We start from the raw sequence: 17,337 nt of genomic DNA, 5'->3' as shown, positions 1-17,337 counted from the left end.
CTCGACACCTTGACAAATGTAATTCCATGTAGAAACATGCGTTTAAATAAAATATTTTACCAAAAAAGTTACCCACGCTTTAACTTGACAGACTGTAAATCAGATTTCTTAGATTTCAGAACATTTCGAAGATCTGCAATGATTTCAAATTTCTTTAGAAATTCTCAAAATATTTCTCGAAAGCTTTTGAACTTTTCACAAATATTTCAAAAAAATGTATAAAATTTTCAAAGATTTCAAAGATTTAAAAAAAATGTAAAAGATTTCACAATGATTTTAAAGATTTAAATTATTTTCAATGAATAAAAAAGGTCTCACAAGTATTTCAAAGATTTCATAAAAATTTAATAAATATTTTAAATTCAAAGATTTTAAAAAGGGTTTAGTAAATCAGATTGCTAAGATTTTAGAACATTTAAGAAATTTGCAATGATTTCAAATTTGTTTAGAAGTTTTCAAAATATTTCTCAATACTTTCGAACTTTTCACAAATATTTCAAAAAATTTCACAAAGATTTCAAAGATTTGAATGATTTTAAATAATTAAAAAAGATCTCACATGTATTTCAAAGATTTCATTTTCAAAAAGGGTGTAGTAAATCAGATTTCTAAATTTTCAGAACATTTTAAAGATTTTAAACGATTTCAGGTTTTCTTAGTAGTTTTCAAAAGATTTTACAGAGATTTCGAACATTTCACAAATATTCTAAGGATTTCAAAGATTTTACAAAAATTTTAAATATTTACAAAGATTTTACGAAGATTTCAAATATTTAAGTGATTTCAAATGAATACAAAAGATATCCTCAAAATTTCATAGAGATTTCAAAAGAATAAAAAAATTCAAAGATTTCAAACTTTTCATAAATAATTCAAAAAAATTTACAAAGATTTCAAAGATTATAACAAAATTTAAAAAGATTTCACTATGATTTCAAAGATTTGAATTATTTGAAATGAATAAAAAAGATCTCACAACTATTTCATAAAAATGTCATAAAGATTTCATTTTCAAAGATTTCAAAAGGGGTGTAGTAAATCAGATTTCTAAAATTTCAGAACATTTGAAAGATTTTACAGAGATTTCGAACATTTCACAAATATTTTCCAGCATTTTACAAATATTCTCAGGATTTCAAAGATTTTACAACAATTTTAAAAGATTTGCAAAGATTTTAGAAAGATTTCAAATATTTAAATGATTTCAAATGACTACAAAAGATATCCTCAAAATTTCATAGAGATTTCAAAAGAATAAAAAAATTCAAAGATTTCAAACTTTTCATAAATAATTCAAAAAAATTTACAAAGATTTCAAAAATTATAACAAAATTTAAAAAGATTTCACTATGATTTCAAAGATTTGAATTATTTGAAATAAATAAAAAAGATCTCACAAATATTTCATAAAAATGTCATAAAGGTTTCAAAAAGGGGGTAGTAAATCAGATTTTTAAAATTTCAGAACATTTAAAAGATTTCACAGAGATTTTGAACATTTCACAAATATTTTCCAGCATTTTACAAATATTCTCAGGATTTCAAAGATTTTACAACAATTTAAAAAGACTTCAAATATTTAAATGATTTCAAATGAATGCAAAAGATTTTAAAAGGATACAGTAGACCAGATTTCAAAGATTTCAAAACATTTTAAAGATTTTAGGCGAGTTTACATTTTTTAGAAAATTTCAAAGTATTTCGCAATTTTCGCAAAGAGATTTTTTGGACCAGTATACCGATAATTTAAGATCTATTATTTGAATTTTTTACCTGGTCAACACTCACTAACATCAACTAAAAAGGGATGAATTCTCAACCAAGAACGCAATACTTGATATTTCAACCAAAAAGGATTTAAATTTTTCTTCCAAAAACAGTTGCAATTTTTAACCACAATAATAAATTTGACTTCAACTTTAGTTTTTCGAAAATCGCCTAACTCTATCAGGTTTGTTTCACTCTAGAATATTTTTGTAAAAATATATGTAGTAATTATGATATATATTTGCTTAAACAATAAATACTTTAAATTCTCTCAAATGCTGAGCATGTTCTCGAGAGCAGTTGCTCAACATAATTTTTCGGACATTAAAAAATTCTACAGGGAAAATGAAAAATAAGTCTAGAAAAATAAATTTTTGCGGCCACCCTAATTTAGAGATGTCTGACGATTCCGAGACTATCAAAGAAAGTCGAGGAATAGTCAGGGAATTTCAATTCAATAATTTCTTTCCACAGAATCACTTGCTTGGTCGAGCCTACTTTTGTCTCCTCGAAGGCGACAAAATGGAACAAGCAGACGCACAATTCAATTTCGTATTGAATCAGTCTCCCAACAATATTCCCTCGCTCCTCGGAAAAGCCTGCATCGCATTTAACAAAAAAGATTACCGAGGTGCTCTCGCATTTTACAAGAAAGCCCTGAGAACAAATCCGAGATGTCCAGCGGCTGTCAGACTTGGAATGGGACACTGTTTCATGAAAATGAACAATCCTGACAAAGCTCGTCTCGCGTTCGAAAGAGCACTTGAATTGGATGGCCAATGTGTCGGGGCGCTCGTGGGACTTTCTATTTTGAAGTTGAATCAACAGCTTCCGGAGAGCATTAAATCTGGGGTTCAAATGCTCTCCAAAGCCTACACCATAGACTCGACAAATCCCATGGTTCTCAATCACCTGGCAAATCATTTTTTCTTCAAGAAGGACTACAGCAAAGTTCAGCATCTTGCTTTGCATGCTTTCCATAATACCGAAAATGAAGCTATGCGGGCTGAGAGTTGTTACCAGCTTGCGAGAGCTTTCCACGTACAGGTGTGTTTTATACTTTTAAATTGATGACAGGGTGTACAGCGACCTTAAAAACCTGGAATTCTCCTTGAATTTTTGTTTTTAAACTTGAAAATCTGGAAAACTCATTGCATTTTTCACGAGAACCTGGAATTTGAATTTTTGTTTTTGGCTTTTAAAATAATTTTCGAGAGGTTGACAACTCAGTTTTTGAGTACACACCAGATTTCAAAAGGTTACAGCATAATTTTAAATAGTTCGAAATATTTTATTGTATTTCCAAGCTTTTTTTTATAATATTTAGAAGGATTTTTAACTTTACAAAAAGAATTCACGGATTTCAAAGACTTAAAAGGATTCAAGGAATTGAAAAAGGTGTGTAAACAAGATTTCAAAGATTTCAAACGATTTTAAAATGTTTTAGAAGATTTTCAAATATTTAACAAAGATTTTAAAGAATTTAGTGATTTTAAATAAATACAAAAGATTTTAGAAATAATTAAAGAATTCATCAGGACTTTAGAAGATATCAAGAATTGGAAAGATTTCAAACAGATTATATTACACCAGATTTCAAATATTTCAAACAATTTCAAAGAGAATTAAAGATTTCACAAATATTTTAAAGATTTTATAAAAATTTTAAAAGATTTCAAATATGTTAATGATTTAAAATAAATACAAAATATTTCATAAAAAAATTCATAAAGATTTCAAATTCAAAGATTTGAAAAAGTATGTAGTAAATCAGTTTTCTAAGATTTTAGAAGATTTCAAAAATCTGCAATGATTTCAAATTTGTTTAGAAGGTAACTATTTCTCAAATATTTCGAACTTTCCACAAATATTTCAAAAAAACGTACAAAGATTTTTAAAGATTTCACTATGATTTCAAAGATTTGAATTATTTTAAATGAATAAACAAAAATTTCACTAGTATTTAAAAGATTTCAAAAAAATTTCATAAAAATTTCAAAAAAAATGTAGTAAATCAGATTTCTAAAATTTCAGAATATTTTTAAAGTTTTAAACGATTTCAAGGTTTCTTAGTAGATTAAAAAAAAATTCACAAAGATTTTACAGAGATTTCGAACATTTAAAAAATATTTTCAAGCATTTTACAAATATCTCCAGGATTTCAAATATTTTACAAAATTAAAGATTTCACTATGATTTCAAAGATTTAAATTATTTTAAATGAATAAAAAAAATCTCACCAGTATTTAAAAGATTTCAAAAAAATTTCATAAAGATTTCAAAAATGGTGTAGTAAATCAGATGTATAAAATTTCACAACATTTTAAAGTAGATTAAAAAAATTTTCACAAAGATTTTACAGAGATTTCGACGATTTCACAAATATTTCATAAAGTTTCAATTTCAAAGAATTTTAAAAATGGTTTAGTAAATCAGATTTCTAAGATTTCATAACATTTAAGAAATTTGCAATGATTTCAAATTTGTTTAGTAGTTCTCAAAATATTTCTTAAATATTTCGAACTTTTCACGAATATTTCAAAAAAATTTACAAAGATTTCAAGAATTTCAAAGATTATACCAAAATTTTAAAAGTTTTAAATATTTTAAACGATGTCAAATTTTCATAGAATATTTCAAAACATTTGATTAAGATTTCAAATTTTCAAATGATTTCAAATAAATAAAAGCAATTTCACAAACATTTGATATATTTCATAAAAATTTCATAAAGATTTTAAATTCAAAGATTTCAAAACGGGCCTAGTAAATAATTGTTTAAAAATTTTAGAACATTTGAAAGATTTGAAACAATTTCAAGTTTTCTTAGAAGATTTCAAAAGATTTTACAGAGACTTCGAACATTTCACGAATATTCACAACCATTTTATAAAAAACATTTCAAGGATTTTTAACATTATACCCAAAATATGAAAGATTTAACTATGATTTCAAATATTGAAATATTTTAAATGAATAAAAAAGATCTAACAAGTATTTCGAATATTTCATAAAAATTTCATAAAGATTTCAAATTCATATATTTCAAAAAGGGTGTAGTAAATCAGATTTCTAAAATTGCAGAAAATTTTTAAGATTTTAAACGATTTCAAGTTTTCTTAGTAGATTTAAAATATTTCTCAAAGATTTTACAGAGATTTTGAAAATTTGACAAACATCTTCAGGTTTTCAAAGATTTAAAGACATTTCACAAAGATTTTAAATATTTAAATGATCTCAAATGAATACAAAACGTTTCGCAAATATTTTAAAGATTTCATAAAAATTCGATAAAGATTTGAATAAGGTTTAGAGAGTACACCAGCTTTCAAAGATTTCAAAACATTTTAAAGACTTTAAACAATTTAAATTTTTTAAAGAAGATTTCACAAAGATACGAAATATTTTACAGAGATTTCGAACATTTCAGCAAATATTTCAAAGCTTTTTACAAAGATTTCAAGAATTTTAAAGATTTTACCAAAATTTAAAAAGCAATTAACACTATTTAACCCAGATTTAAAAAATTTAAATAATCTCAAATGAATACCAAAAAAATTTACAAAGATTTCAAAACATTTGAAAGATTTTAAACAATTTCAAATTTCCTAAGTTGATTTCAAAAGATTTGACAGAGATTTCGAACATTTCACAAATATTTTCAAGCATTTTACAAATATTTCCAGGATTTCCAAGATTTTACCATAATCTTAAAAGATTAAAAAATATTTCACAAAGATTTTAAATATTGTAATTATCTCAAATGAATACAACAAATTTCACAAAGCTTTCATAAAAATTCGAAAAAAGGGTACACTACACCAGATTTCAAAGATTTCATAATATCTTAAAGATTTTAAACAATTTCAATTTTTTTTAGAAGATTTCACGAACATTTTGAAAATTTTACAGAGATTTCAAACATTTCACAAAAATTTCAAGGATTTCACAAAGATTTCAAAAATTTCAAAGATTTTACCATAATTCTAAAAGATAAAAAAATATTTCAAAAAAATTTGATAAAGATTTGAAAAAGGGTACAGTACAACAGATTTCAAAGATTTCAAAACTTTTTAAAGATTTTAAACAATTTCAAATTTCGAAGATTTCGAACAATTCACAAATATTTCAAAGCATTTTACAAAGATTTCTAGGATTTCAAAGATTTTACCAAAATTTTAAAAGATTTAAAAATATTTCACGAAGATTTTAAATATTTAAATTATCTCACATGAATACAAAACATTTCGCAAATATTTTAAAGATTTCATAAAAATTTGATAAATATTTGAATAAGGATTACAGTACACCAGATTTCAAATATTTTTAAATATTTTAAACAATTTCAAATTTTTTAAGAAGATTTCATAAAGATTTCAAATATTTTACAGAGATTTCAAACATTTTACAACTATTTTAAAGTATTTTAAAAATATTTCAAGGATTTCAAAGATTTTACCAAAATTTTAAAAGATTTAAAAATATTTCACAAAGATTTTCAATTATCTCAAATGAATGCAAAACATTTCGCAAATATTTTAACGATTTCATAAAAATTTGATGAAGATTTGAATAAGGGTTACAGTACACCAGATTTCAAAAATTTCCAAACATTTTAAAGATTTTAAACAATTTTTATTAGAAGATTTCACAAATATTTTAAAGATTTTACAGATATTTCAAAGATTTTAAAGATCTTACCAAAATTTGAAAAGATTTCACATGTTTTTATGATTTCAAATAAATACAAAAGATATCCTCAAAATGTCAGAGATTTCAAAAGATTAAAAAAATTTCAAAGATTTAAAAATGGTTACGGTATGCCAAAGTACAAAATGTTTCCAAGATTATAAGTGATTTTAATTTCGAGAATTTTACACAAATTTTAAAAGATTTCAAAAGATTTCACATAAATGTCAAGAATTTTACATACATTTCGAACATTTCACGAATATTTCAAATCATTTCACAAAGATTTCAAGGATTTCGAGGATTTTACAAAAATTTTAAAAGATTTTAATTGAGTTCACAAAGATTTCAGAAAGATTTAAATGATTTTAAATTAATAAAAAAGATTTCACAAAAATTTCATAAAAATTACATGAATTCAAAGATTTCAAAAAGGGAGCGTTCCATATTTCAACTTCTTTAAACAATTTTAAATTTGTGTAGAAGAATAAAAGAATTTAAAAGATTTCGAAAAGGTTACAATACGCCAAAATAAAAAACAGTTCTAAAATTTTAAACGAGCCCTCATGTTTTAGAAAATTTCCAAATATTTCGCAAAAGTTTCAAATATTCCATTGATTTCAAATAAATACAAAAGATGTAAGAAAGATTTTTACAAGTATTTCAAAGAATTTATAAGGATTTAAAAAGATTTCATGAATTCAAGAAATTTCAAAAGGTTTCAATAAATTTCAAAAGATTTCAATTATTTGAAACGAGCAAAAAGTTTTTACAAACAAAAATTGAAGAAATATTTAAAAGGTATTTCAAAATGTTTCACAAAGTTTCACAAAGATTTCAAAAATTTCAAGGATTTCAAAGACTTTACAAAGATTTGTAAATATTCTGAAAGATTTAAAAAAGGCGATTTATGTTCGAAAAAAATTAAGAATTTGTTTTTTTTATGATTCTGCTTTCCTTAGACATTGTTCGCCAATAAAAAATGAAATATTTCATCTTTTAAATGTATAAAAAAACGGTTATTTGATTATTTCAAGTAAAAAAAGGAGACCGGGAAAAACTTGATTTCTTAACCTGGAAAACCTGAAAAAGATCTTGAATTTTGTTCCTAGGAATCGCTGGACACCCTGTGTTAATCATTTTAAAAAAAATAAAATAAAACAAGTTTTATACTCGAAATTTTTATTTCAGGGAGACTACGATCAGGCCTTCCAGTATTATTACCAGGCGACACAGTTCGCACCAATTGCCTTTGTTCTTCCGCATTTTGGTCTTGGACAGATGTATGTTTATCGTGGAGATTCTGAAAACGTAAGTTATTTTTCCAGAGTTTGATTAAAAATTTATATGTTTTCAAGCATATAAAAATGTAATAGTTGATATTTTAATCATGTCGGTCCACATTTTATTTGATTAAGTTCAAGTTTATAATGTTTATTTTCTATTATTTTTTAGCTAAATGGTTGAGTTTTTAAACGAAAAAAATCAAATTTGAACAAAAAATATAATATTTAACATTTCATTTAAGAAAATAAGTTTTAAGTAAAAAGATGTTTGATAAAAGTGTTTAATTTTGTACCAAATAGTTTAATTTTTTACCAAATTGTTTTAATTTTCCGCAATATTATATGAATTTAAAAGACCAATAATTTTAAACAAAATAGTTAAATTGTCATAAAGCAAAAAAATTAATTTTTTGCAAAACAAAAATTTCAACTAAAATGATATGGTTAATGTTTCAACCAAGGAATATTTTTATTGGAAAATAAAAGCAATTTAATCCAACCAAAACGGAAAAATTTCCAACAAAATAGTTGAGTTCTCAACCAGAACAGATTAATTTTCCACAAAATGGTTTAATTTTTAACCAAAAATATTAATTTTTTTACCAAAAAATAAGGATTTTTCACAAATTACATACATTTTCAACTAAATAGTTTAAACAATGTATGTGATGTTAGTAGAATTTTTATTTTATTAAGTTGAATGTCCGAACGAAAACGAACAATTTTTTTACCAAAAATAGAGTAGTTAACTTTTTATTTAAGAGAATTAATTTCCAATCAATTTTGGTTACCAAAGTGTTTAATTTTTTACGAAATAGTACAATTTTCTACTAAATTGTTAAATTTTGATAGCAAAAAGGACGACCTATGCGTAAAATTGTTCTATTTTTAACACAAAAGTTTATTTTCAACAAAATAGTTAAATTTTCAGTCAAAACAAAATTTTCTACTAAATAATTGTATTTTTAACCATAAATATGAGCTTTTTAAAAAAAGCAGTTGAATTTTTAATCAAATAGTTAAATTTTTAACACAAAAGATGAATTTTCAATACAGAAAATTAATCTTCCACCAAAAAAGGTCAATTTTTAAACAATTAGTTTAAATCTGAACCAAAAAGAATCATTTTTTTACCGAAAAATAAGAATTTTGATTAAATTACATAATTTTTCAACGAAATAGTTTAAATAATGTATGTGATGTTAGTTCAAAATTTATTTTATTAAGTTTTTATAATTTTTGTTTTTCTAACATTCTCTAATTAAATAGTTAAATGTTCAAACGAAAAAGATAAATTTTTTACCAGAAATAGAGTAGTTAACTGTTCATTTAAGAGAATTATTTTCCAATAAAAATATTTTTCACAAAAGTGTTTAATTTTGTACCAAATAATTGAATTTTCTACTAAATTGTTAAATTGTGAAAGCAAAAAAGACGACTTTTCTATAAAAATGTTGAAATTTTAACAAAAAAGTTAATTTTCAAGCAAATAATTACATTTTGAGTTTAAAAAAATTAATTTTTTGCAACAAGCAAATTTTCTACCAAATGGTTGTATTTTTAACCATAGAGATGAGCTTTTCACAAAAAGCAATTGAACTTTTAACCAAATAGTTAAATTTTTAACCCAGAAGATCAATTTTAAACACAGAAAATTAATCTTTTACCAAAAAAGATCACTTCTTAAACAAATAGTTGAATTTTAAAACAAGAAGAATAATTTTTTTAGCGAAAAATAAGAATTTTCAATAAATTAAATAAATTTTCAACTAAATAGTTTAAACAATATATGCGATGTTAGTCCAAATTTTATTTTATTAAGTTTGAGTTTATAATTTTTATTTTCTAAAATTTTCTGACTACATTTTCGAACGTTTAAACTAAAAAAATCAACTTTTTACCAAAAATAGAGTAGTTAACTTTTCATTTAAGAGAATTATTTTCCAAGAAAAAAATGCTATAAAAGTGTTTATTTTTTTACCAAATCGTAGAATTTTGATAGCCAAAAAGAACAATTTTCTATAAAACTGTTAAATTTTTAACCCAATCATATATATTTTTAACAAAAAAGTTAATTTTCTACAAAATAGTTACTTTTTAAGTAAAAAAAATTAATTTTTAACAAAATCAAAATTTGTAACTAAAATGATCACACTCGAACGAAAGAATATTTTAATTTAAAATTAAAAATAGTTAAATCTAACAAAAAATGAGGAATTTTCAACAAAGTACTTGAATCCTCAACTAAAGACGAGATTAATTTTCAACCAATCATCTACATTTTGATTTTAAAAAATTGAGTTTTGAACAAATAATATGAATTTTCACATCAATTTGCAAACAAGTAGTTAAATTTTTCCCAAATTGTTGAAATTTCGAGCCGAAAATACGATTTTTCTATAAAACAATTGAATTTTTAACAAAAACTTGATTTGAAACCAAACTGGAAAGTTTCATTTTTGACAAAAAAGGTACATTTTTACAGAAATAAATAAATTTACATACCAAAAATATAAATGTTCAACAAAATAGTTGAATTTTCAAAAAAAAAATTATATTTGTCAAGAAAGAAAAAAAATTCAATCAGATTGTTGAATTTTAAGGGAAGAAGTTTAATTTTCTACCAGAAAAGACGAATTTTCAACCAAATTTTTAGCCAAATAGTTTGAACCGTGAATGTGATCTTAGTCGAAATTTTATTTAATTAATTTTTTTGGTTTTTTTAAATTTTAAACTAATAAATATCAATTTTTAATAAAAAATGTAATTGTTAGGTTTTTATTAAGGAGAATTAATTTGAAAAGTTAATATTCTACAATACAGTTTAATTTTTTGCCAAATAGTTGAATTTTCTACCAACAAAATACATTAATTCTCAACCTAGCATTCATATTTTTATTTAAAAAAAAAATGATTTTGACAAAAATATACGAATTTTTAATAAAATGATTAATTTTTCATCAAAAAACTTGATTTTTAACCGAAACCGACTTTATTTTAACCAGAAATTGCATTTTTAACCAGAAATGGTGAATTTTTTTACATAAATGGATGTATTTTTAAAGCAAAAAGAAAATTAATTCTCTACCAGAAAAGATGAATTTTCAACAAAATACATAAATTTATTAAATAAATAGTTTGAACAATGAATGTTATGTTAGTTTAAATTTTATTTGAATAATTTTTAGCTTATATTTTTTCGTTTCAAAAAATTTGAAACTAACAAATATCATCTTTTATTCAAAAATGGAATGATTAGATTTTCATTAAGGGGATTTAATAAAAAAGAATGTTCCACAATATAGGTTAATTTTGTACCAAATTGTTGAATTTTGATAGCCGAAAAAACGAATTATCTACAAAACAGTTGAATTTTCAACAAAAAAAGTTACATTTTTACGGAAAGGGATGAGTTTTTAAATCGAAGAGATCCATGTTGAACAAAATAGTTGAATAAAAAAAATGTAAGTCATAAAAGGAAACAAAGTTTAATCAAACTGGAAATTTCAAGCGACAGAATTCTTAATTTTTTATCAAAATAATTCAATTTTTATTCAAATAATACCTTTTTGTATTAAAAGAAATCAATTGTTAAACAAAAATTTAATCGCAGATTTTTTAACCAAAAAGAATTAACTCTGAACCAAAAATATTTCGAAAGCTGGAAACTTCGCATTAAAATACATAAGTTTAATACTTGAAAAATTGTATGAGACTATTATTATGCTATTTTTTCAAATTTGTGACACTATTTTCGCTGTTTTTTGTTTGTTAAGTGAGTCCAAAGCCTGGAAGTAATAAGTGTCTCATTTTTTTGATGTACATGATGTTTCGTTTATGAATGTTATTTTTTTCAACGTTTTCTAGCATCTTTTAGTAATTTTTTTTCTGGACTAATAATGATAAATTTGTCATTATTAATTCCAGGCGGCCCAGTGTTTTGAAAAGGTTCTCAAAGCTCAACCCGGAAACTATGAAACGATGAAAATCCTGGGCTCCCTGTATGCAAATTCTACTTCTCAATCGAAAAGAGACGTTGCGAAGAATCATCTGAAAAAAGTGACGGAACAACTTCCTGACGATGTGGAAGCCTGGATAGAATTGGCACAGATTTTGGAACAATCAGATTTGACTGGTGCCTTAAATGCTTACGGAATAGCAACGAAAATTTTGAAAGACAAAGTTGGAGTCGATATTCCACCCGAAATTCTAAACAATGTTGGATCCTTGCATTATCGGTGAGTTTCAAGTTTTTTTTACTATTTCTCTAAGATTGAAACAAAAACATTTGAATTTGTCCAAAAACCACGAATTTTGATAGCTAAAAAGATGGTTTTTCTACAAAACAATTTAACTTTCAACCCGAAACTTGAACTTTCAACTAAAAAGATAATTTTCAACCGAATAGTTAAAATTTTCTATCAAAATAGAGTTGAATTTTTAACCGGGAAATATGAATTTTTAACAAAATAGGTACATTTCCAACCAAAGCGATACATTTTCAACTAAAATTATGAATCCTAAATCATGTAAAATTAATTTTCAACTTTTAGACGAGTAGTTGAATTTTAACAGAAAAAGGATTTTAATTTTAAATTTAAAAAAAAAACAGTTTTTATTTATCCAAAATGACCAATTTTCAGCATAATGGTTGAATTTTCAACCCGAAAATACAAAAGGGAATTTTTCAACCAAATAGTCCAGTTTTCAACTTAAAAAATGAATTTAAGACCAAAAAAAAATAAATTCTCAACTATAAATTTAATAGTTGATATTTCAGCGATAAAAGAGTTTAATTTTAAACAAAAAATAGGTGTGTGCATCCAAAAAAATAGTTGATTTTTGAATAAATAAAATTTTCCTGTTAAGAAAAAAAATTTCGATCCAATTGTTTAATTTTCAATAAAATAGTTGAATTTATACAAAAAAAGATGAATTTTTAAACTCATTTTTAACAAAATATTTCATTTTCTACCAAATAGTTGATTTTTTTAACGAAAATAATCGAATTTTTTAACCAAAAAGAGGAATTTTCAAACTAAAATTATGAATCTTCAACTACGAAAAATGAATTTTCAATTTTTAGCCAATTATTTGAATGTCAATTAAAAAATATTTTCATTTTTAATTTTTCAACATTTTAATACATACGAAAGAGATAAATTTTTAACATAATAGTTGAATTTTAAAACACAAAATATGAATTTAAAATTTTTTTAAATTAATTTTCAACCATGTAGTCTAATTTCAAATCTAAATCATGAATTTCTATTCAGGCGGATTAGTTTTTCTATCTAAAAAGACGACTTTATGATCAAAAAGATGAATTTTCAACTAAGTTTATGAATCTTCAACAAAAAGAAATTAATTTTGAACAAAAAAATGTAATAGTTGATATTTCAAATGTAAACCATTTTAATTTGATATAAAAAATAGTCAAATGCATCCAAAAATTTGAATTTTCAACAAAACAGGTAATTTTTAAATCAAGACAAACAAATTTCAACCCAGTTGTTTAATTTTCAATAAAATAGTTTGAATTTTCAACCAAATATTATTTATTAAATAAGAAAGAAAACATTAAATTAAATTGTTGAATTTTTAAGGCTAAACGAATTTTCTATAAAACAGTTAAATTTTCAACCCGAAGTTATGAATTGTCAACAAAAAAATTTAATTTTTAACCAAAAAATAGTATTTTTTGTTAAAATTGTTCATTTTTTAACCCTAAAAGATGAATTTTCAACTTAAACTATGAATCTTTAACCATAAAAAATGAATTTTCAACTTTCAGCCAAGTAGTTGAATTTTAACCAAAAAATAGTTAAACTTTGATTTAAAAACAGTTTAACTCATTCAAAAAAGAGACATTTTCAACCCGAAAATATGAATATTCAACTAAAATGATATATCTTCAACCAAATAAATAAATTTTTAACAATGTTGTTCAATTTTAAGCAAGTTGTTAAATTTACAACAAGAAAAAATGAATTCAAATCCTTCGTTCAAATATCCTTTCAGTCTAAAATATTCCATTTTTAATTAATTGGAATTGCTTAAATAAAAAAAAAAAAGACATTTTAAAATATTTATCAATATTTTATTGTGAATTTAAAACAAGCAATTATAAATCAAATACTCAAAACAAAACAATTTGAAAAAGAATTGTTTTGAACAGAAAACCTTGAATCGTTAAAATTTCAAAAAACTATTTTTTCAAAAGTTTTAAAAAGATTCAAAATTAATTTTTAAAAAATGTAAATTTTTGCACATTTCCAACAAAATATTGTATTATTTAAAAAGATTTCAAATGATTTTCAAAAGTGTCAAAAATGATTTGGAAGATTTTTAATAAAGTTTTCTCTTAAAACAATATTTACCATAAGTTTTTATAAAAATTTCTTCATTTCTGAGTAATTAACTACAAAAATCGACTACGAGCAAAAAATTTGGAAACTTTTTAAGAATTATGAAAGGCTTTAAATTAATTTTTTAAAAATATTTCCTTAAGAGTCCTAGGAAAATTAAAAATGATTTTTTATTTTAAAAATTTAATTTCAAAAGAATATTTAAAAATATTTAGAAACATGTACAAAATTGTTAAAAATAAACGTGGAAGATTGTAAGGGAAATGTGTTTCTATTTGGTAGGATTTAAAAAAATGTTGGAAAAATTCAAATAATGTAAAAAATTTTTTAGAAGTTCTGAAAAACTTTTAAAAATAATTTAAAAGGTGAAAAAATGTAAAACAACATGTAGAATTGTCAGCTTTTTAAAATAAGAATTTTAAGCATTTGAAGGATTTTTGTAACTATTTAAAGTCGAAATAATTTAACTTTTAATTCAGGAAGTGTTCAGTTCCTTAAGATTCCTTAAAATGTTATTATTTAATAATTTTTTTAATTTAAAGATTATTTATTTTAAAGCATTGAAAGTGATAACGTGGACTTACATTTTTTGAACTGAACCTGCATTTTTAAACCCTAAAATTTACAAAAGCTTAAAATTTTTGCAGTTTAACTGCATTTAATTTTAAATTTTGTAGTTGTAAAGTGTTACAAGATGGCCGCTGGACCGGGAAAGCGGGAAATGACCAGGAATTTTTTGAGACCAAGAAAAATCGGGAAATGACCGTGAATTATTGATAACCGGGAATCTTACAAATTTGTAAAAGAAAAATCTGTCCACGTTCGATTTTAACAGTTTTTAAATAATTAGTTGAATTATAATGTTTTTCAATTATGCTATTATTTAGCTTACAATGCGTAATTCAAAATTTGTTTACTCCATAAATTTTCCATTGAAAATGTTTATTTTTAAGCTTACATTTTTAATTTAAAGAATTTGAAAATTCTTTCTTCAAGACTTGAACAAATAAAAAATAAAAGCCTTTGATGTTGAAAATTTTTGATGAAAAACAATTTTATTCAATAAATAAATACATTTTTTTAATTTATCTGTACTTTAAGTAATAAAAAGTGAACGAAAACGATTTGAAAAAACGATTTTAAATCAGTTCAAAATTTAAGAATTTTCAGATTTTAACGTTAAAACTGAAACGGTTTCAATTTGAAAGTCTTGGTCATTAAACAAATGTGAACGTGTGACTGAAAGTTTATAAACTATTTTCAACTTAAAAATAACTTCATAATAATATATTCTTTATTAAAGGATTTTATTAAATCAAAAATATTGTTTCAGTCTAAAATATTCCATTTTTAACCCACTCAATTTGGAATTTTTAATAAAGAAAAGATTAATTATTGAATAATTGGCAATATTTAAATTTTTATTTAAGAAAAGTAAATTGAAACCAAATATTTGAAAGTAAAGAATCTTTAACTGAATTGTTTTACATAAAAAGCCTGGAATCGTTAAAATTTCGAAGAGCCTTTAAACTTTGAACGTTACAATTTTAATTATTGTATTTGAGCAATGCTTAATTTGTAAGTGAAAATTTTAAATTTCCATGCATAATTTACAAATGAACATTTGTAGAACAAATTTGAGTAATTTTAAGAGATATTTAGGAGTTTTAAAAAGATAAAAAATTATCATGCAAATTTTAGAAAGTTTTCTTAAAATCTGATAGAATCTTTTTTGAAAATTTTGTTTAAATCTTTGAAGTACTTTTTGAATATTCTCTTAAAATAATTTTTCAAAATGAAAAATTATTTTTAATTTTCCTATGAATCTTGAGAACATGTTTTTATTCTTTTGAAGCCTTTAACAATTCTTCCAAAGAATCTCAAATTTCGCCTACAAATAATAAATGCTCAATTGATATTTATACATCCAAATTTTAAATAAATTTTCTAAAATTTGCAGGATTTTCTGAAAATTGTAGGAAAAATTCGATTAATTTTGACAGATATTTAGAAGTTTTGAAAAAATTTCGAAAATAATTTTAAATTAAAAAAAAACTTCTAGATTTCTCAAGATTTTGAAATAAAATGTCGATACTGGCCAAGGATGTTTAAACAATTAAAAAAGAAAATAATTGAATTTCTAATTTAAAAAGTGTTCAGTTAAAATTTTTTCAATTTTTCAATATTTAATGTTTGTAGCTTAAAATTCCTTAAAATTATATAATTTTGAAAACTTTAAAGTTCATTGATTTTTTAATTTAGAGTATTGAAAATTATAACCTGGATTTATATTTTTTTATATTGAAAATTTTAGCACCTTCAATTTTATACGCGTAAACTATTGAGCATTTGAATACAAAATTTTTAATTAAAAACTTTTAAATTTCAGTTTAAAAGTTCAAAATTTAACAGTTTCATTTTGAGTGCTTTCATTTGCAGCTTAGTTTTTATTACCTCAAGTGGATAATTTTTTAAATTTAGTATTCCATTTTTTAAATTTCATTGACCGTGAAATTGCTTAAAATATTATCATTTAGGAATTTTTTAAATTTAATGATTGATTCTTTATTTTAGAGCATTGGAAATGATAACCTGGATTTATATTTTTCGAAACGAATCTGCATTATTGAATCCTGCAATTTATAAAAGCTTAAAATGTTGGCAGTTTAACTGCATTTAATTTACAATTGTTCAGTTGAAAAGTGTTAGTAGCTTCCATTCTATACGTGTAAATTATTCAGCATTTGAATACAAAATTTTTGAATTAAGGGCATGCTCTTCGGTGACCACGTGACCAAACTAGTCCCCGGTTATGAACATTTTTTATTGTGTTCACTGCGTCCACACGAATTGAGATATCGTGTTTAAACTTTGACACATAAAATAAAAAGCACTAAAGAACGTTTGTATACATCAATATATTGGTAATTTTAAAGAAAGTTTATTTATAAATTGATGGAATAGGATATTACCATTCGAGTTATAGCACTTTGCAGATCATGTTTGGTTTGATGCATTTTAGATTTTTTTATTCGCTCATATTGAGCACTGACACCAATTCTATACTAAATCATCTAAACCTTGAAAAAAGATTAATATAAGCAATAAAATTTGCACCTTCGTTTCAAATCAACAAATAAGTATCTGCACACACGTAACCTATCATTATTTTTTGGGCATTTTTAGCGATTTCTAGCGGAGAAAAAAAGAAACTTTGAACGTCGATA

General features: G+C 23.2%; 1 protein-coding gene across 1 annotated transcript in view; it reads left to right on the top strand.

Moving 5' to 3' along the window:
• Positions 1 to 17,337, top strand: part of LOC117175941 (RNA polymerase-associated protein CTR9 homolog) — a 61,848-nt gene that overhangs the window by 15,720 nt on the left and 28,791 nt on the right. Inside the window, exons 5-7 of the mRNA XM_033365803.1 lie at positions 2,242 to 2,814; positions 7,648 to 7,767; positions 11,670 to 11,980. Of these exons, the coding sequence (XP_033221694.1) occupies positions 2,242 to 2,814; positions 7,648 to 7,767; positions 11,670 to 11,980 (1,004 nt within the window). The remainder of the gene's footprint in view (positions 1 to 2,241; positions 2,815 to 7,647; positions 7,768 to 11,669; positions 11,981 to 17,337) is intronic.

The sequence above is a fragment of the Belonocnema kinseyi genome, chromosome 7, assembly GCF_010883055.1.
Source record: "Belonocnema kinseyi isolate 2016_QV_RU_SX_M_011 chromosome 7, B_treatae_v1, whole genome shotgun sequence".
Classification (NCBI taxonomy): Eukaryota; Metazoa; Arthropoda; class Insecta; order Hymenoptera; family Cynipidae; genus Belonocnema; species Belonocnema kinseyi.
This window is presented reverse-complemented; position numbering and strand designations above follow the sequence as displayed.